This window comes from Corapipo altera, unplaced genomic scaffold (assembly GCF_003945725.1).
Source record: "Corapipo altera isolate COAL_440 unplaced genomic scaffold, ASM394572v1 126, whole genome shotgun sequence".
NCBI lineage: Eukaryota > Metazoa > Chordata > Aves > Passeriformes > Pipridae > Corapipo > Corapipo altera.
The window spans coordinates 3,725,077-3,729,635 of NW_020884937.1; the positions used below are offsets into that span (position 1 = coordinate 3,725,077).

The following is a 4,559-nucleotide window of genomic DNA, read 5'->3' on the forward strand; positions in this document are numbered from 1 at the left end:
CCACTGGAATTTTGTAGGATTCTGTCTCCATAACCCAGTTCAGGAACACTCACAATACCACAAAATCCCTGTTTTAACATAAATGTTCCCTCAGGAATTCTTGGTGAGATCCTTTCCTTGAGGAGCCAAATCACACCAAGGGAAGGAATTCCAGCTCTGAGGGAAGGAATTGAGCATCCCCCAACAATTCCTGTTGGAAAACACCTGCTGTTATCCCTGGAGGAGAGAGGAAGAGCAACAGCTCTTTGTTCACCACAAATTCCTCTTCTCCAGCTTTGGAAGTTCTCCTGACTCACCCAGATCACAAACAACGAGGGAGAGGGAGCAAAACCCTCCTTTTTTTGGTTAAAAACAAGTGTTTTCACCTCAAGGAATAAAAGATCCCAATCCTCAGGAGAGGGAATTGCTCAGGAAAACACTAATTATAAACACAAAGCCCTCAAATATCTTTAATTAGTGGCTAAAAGGTGATGGCACAAAGATCTCCGTCTTCAATGCTTGTTTTTCCCTCTTTACTCTCTGAATTCTTTGTAAATGTGATGATCCATCATCCTGCTCCTTCTCAAACATTCAGTGTCTTGCTCAGGTGTCATTTCCTTGATGCTTCCAGGGGTTCCAAACCCAAAAGGTTCTATATGGACTTTACTGAGCCTCATGTGAATCCCAAACTTCCACACCTTCCAAATCTGCTTTTCCTGGGAAGGAATTCCCCCTTTGACCCCGTTTTCCTTCACTTCCACATCTATTACAGCTTATACCTGGAAATTATGAATTATAATTACTAATTATGATGATTAAAGACCCTGAGGGAAGAGGGTATTTTTACCACAGGCTGGATTAAGCTTTAAAATATTCCCATGGAAATTTATGAAGGATTATTTTGTTAAGGCAACGACTCTGTGATGAGGAAAACATGTGTTTTTAAGGAGACACGGGGAGGGAAATTTATCTCAAATTTGGCAAATTTATCTCAACTTTACCTGTCTCAACTCTTTTGCCTCTTCCTGGGAGACCTTCTCGTGCTGCTGCAGCTGAACCTGCTCGTTGTCCGTCCCTTCCCTGCTTCCTGCTGGAGATCCAGGCTGCACCACCCCTCCCAGGAGTCCTGTGGCTGCAAGAGAAATTCCCACGGTCAGACTGACAATTCCCAGTTCGATATCGGGAAAAATTCTTCCCTGTGAGGGTGGGGAGGACTGGAATGGATTTCCCAGAGAAGCTGTGGCTGCTCCAGCCCTGGAAGTGTCCAAGGCCAGGTTGGAGCAACCTGGGCTACTGGAAGGTGTCCCTGCCCATGGCAGGGGGTGGGATGAGATGATCCTTAAGGTCCCTTCCAACCCAAACCATTCTGGGATTTTATCTCCAAAGTTTTCCCACCTGGGCACTGAGAAGTAAACCATTGTCCCACAGCCACCTGGGAGCACCAAGGCCAAGGACAACAGGTTGGAATCCATGAGGACACAAAGCCTGGCACATTCCAGAGCTCCGTGCCAGCTCCAAGTGGTGCCACAGCCCAGCTCTGGATACCATTCCTTTTCCCTGGAAAAACCAGAAGCACCAAACCCTAAATCCCTCCCAGGGAATTCCTGCAAACTCCTAATCCCTGGAATTACTCCAGTTTTCAGTCCCTGGACTCAGACACTGTCCAGGTTCCTTCACTGGATTGTGCTCCTTGTTTTCCAAAGGGGGAAAGAACCAGGCACTGAAAAATGGGAAATCAGTGTCCTGGTGTCCTTCCCAGGAAAAGTAGGGTGGGAATGACAGAATTCCCTATGGCAACAAACAGCCAGAGGAGGTTCTTTGTGTTTCTCATCAGCTGAGTGTCACCCTGTGCTAATTAATTAATTAAAATCAATCCATCCATCCATCTCCATTAATCTGAGGACAAAAAGAGCGGGATGAGGAAGGAGAGCTGGAATTTCCCAGTAATTTTTTAGGGAGATATTGGATAAAAAGTGCAGAAATACTAAAAAAGCAATTTGGTTTCATTGGTGTCACTTCCAAAAAGCCACCAAAGCTCGGAACAAAGTGCTGGGAATTCCAAAGAATGAGCAAATTTGGGGAGAAACGGGAAAAATTCAGCAGCTTCTAAAGGGATAAAAAAACCTGTGGATGCCAAAATTCAGCTACAGGACCCAGACAGCCCTAAATTGTTGTGCTGCAAAGGCACTTTAGGATTTTAATCCTGGTTTTTTTTTAATCCTGGGAAGGTGTTCTCAGCCATTCCTGAGGGTGGAATTGGTTCAAAACTGAATAAAATCAAATAAACCAAACACCCTGAGCATTTAAACACTCCCATTTGGTCAAAACAAAAAAAAAAAAAGAGGGAGAAAAGAAGTGCAAAGCACCTCAAAATCTTTTCAGATAATCTGGGGGTGCAGAAAACCCTCCAGAAATTCCTCTTGCAGGTGGAATTACGCCAAAAATCTCAGGAAAAGGGATTTTTTTTTTTTTTTTTTGGTATTTATGTGGAATATGCAGAACCTTAAACAGAGGCTCCAGGTGAGGTTGTGACAGTTTGGGGTAAAAAGGGCAAAATCCTTAATTTTAAGATGGAAGGACCTCCCCTGGCAGGATGTTTCTGCTATAAATCCCTAAATTAATTAATTACCTGAAAAAATACAGCTTTTTCTGTGCACAGAAAAACAAGGATTTTTTTCCCCCCTCCATTTTTAGGGAAAAGAAGAAAAAAAAAATGAGGATATCCACGGAAAAAAAAATCCCAGGGGTTCAAATGCAGCTCGTGGGTGCCACCTTGTGACAGAAGAAAAAACAGGGATAAATTCCTGGGAAGGGCCAAACAAGGGCTTTGGTGGAGCTGGAAAAGTCGGGATTGCCATAAAATCCAGGGTTTTTTAAGCCAATTTCCAAAGGAAACAGGGAAAAGGCAGCAGGGAAGGAGAAATATCCTTCCTTCCCTCACTCAGAGCAGTGGGAAAAACCTGGAGAGGGCTGGAAAAAACCAAGGATTTTATATAACCAGCCTTCAGGCCCTCAGGAATTGGACTCCAATTTGCTGGAATAACTCAAAGCAGGTTGTTTTTCCTCTAAGTTGCTGTTGGATTTGAAGAAAACTTCCTTCCTTCAAAATTAACCAAGTTTTTCCAAATTTTTTTCCCTTTCAAAATACCCTCCCCTGCTGAATTCCAGGATGTTTGGTGCATGGAAAGATGTCAATTTATTATTTTATCCTGTTTTCTGCTTGTTTTTTAATGAGCTGGGAATAAATCCAGGCCTCAAGTTGTTCTTTTGTCACTAAAAAATTAGGGGGAAAAAAAAAAAAGAGGATTTGCATAAATAAATTAAATAAATTCCTAAGTGATATATATTAAATTAATCCAGGGATGAATTACAAAAAAAACTAAGGAAAAACACTCCTTGGAATTTTAGGAGAATGAAGAGGAGTAAGGAATGTCAAGCTGATGGTTGGGAAAGGGTTTCAGTCTCCACTGTTTCCTTGAAATCTTAAAAATCAACAAATCTGAGGCCGAAAATCTCCCAAATTTAAACACATGAACTCCTCAAATGCCAAAATTTAGGGGTTTTTTAGGAAAAAAAATTTTTTAGAAAGATCAATATGATGTTTATCCCATGATTTACTGGATTCCTGGAATGGATATTTGGGTTAAACTTCCTGTATTTAACTGAAGGACAGGTTTAATGTCATTATAATTCATCTATTCCAGCCAGGAATGACAAAGGAAAAACAGGAATGATGGAGGGTTTGAAGTCACCTGGAGGTTATTCCTTGGATTTTATCATCACCACTGTTAGGACAGGGAGAATAGGATTTGCCTTGGGAATATTTTGGGGTTGGAAAACCCTTGGAAACCTTTGGAATCAAAGCTGCTGAATTCCAGAGGGATTCCCTGTCCCACTTACCTGCCTGACAGATGTAAGTCCCCAAATCCACTTCCTGGCCCCAATTCCTTGGATTTTATCATCACTACTGTTGGCACAGAGAAGGGAGGATTTGCCTTGGGAATATTTTGGGGTTGGAAAACACTTGGAAACCTTTGGAGTCACAGCTGCTGCTTCCAGAGGGATTCCCTGTCCCACATCCATGCCTGCCAGATGGACGTCCCCAAATCCACCTGAGGCCAAATCCTTGGATTTTATCATCACTACTGTTAGCACAGGGAGGAGAACATTTGCCTTGGAAATTTTTTGCACTATTTTAGGATTGGAAAACCTTTGGAAACCTTTGGAGTCAAAGCTGCTGAATTCCACAGGGATTCCCTGTCCCACTTACCCACCTGCCAGATGGAAGTCCCCAAACCCACCTGAGGAGACTTCCTGGTCACAATTCCCTGGATTTTATCATCACCACCATTGGGATAGGGAAGACAGGATTTGCCTTGGGAATTTTTTATCCTATTTTAGGATTGGAAAACCCTTGGAAACGTTTGGAGTCAAAGCTGCTGAATTCCAGAGGGATTCCCTGTCCCACTTACCTGCCTGCCAGATGCAGGTCCCCAAATCCACCTGAGGCCAAATCCTTGGATTTTATCATCACCATTGTTAGGACAGAGAAGGGAGGATTTGCCTTGGGAATATTTTGG

General features: G+C 42.8%; 1 protein-coding gene across 1 annotated transcript in view; it reads right to left on the reverse strand.

The window, feature by feature from the left end:
* Positions 1-4,559, reverse strand: part of SNAP47 (synaptosome associated protein 47) — a 35,509-nt gene that overhangs the window by 5,583 nt on the left and 25,367 nt on the right. The window contains exons 3-5 of the mRNA XM_027660606.1: positions 4,535-4,559; positions 4,250-4,323; positions 981-1,111 (exon numbers count right to left, since the gene is read on the reverse strand). The exon at positions 4,535-4,559 is cut by the window's right edge and continues 383 nt beyond it. Coding sequence (XP_027516407.1) covers positions 981-1,111; positions 4,250-4,323; positions 4,535-4,559 — 230 coding nt within the window. The remainder of the gene's footprint in view (positions 1-980; positions 1,112-4,249; positions 4,324-4,534) is intronic.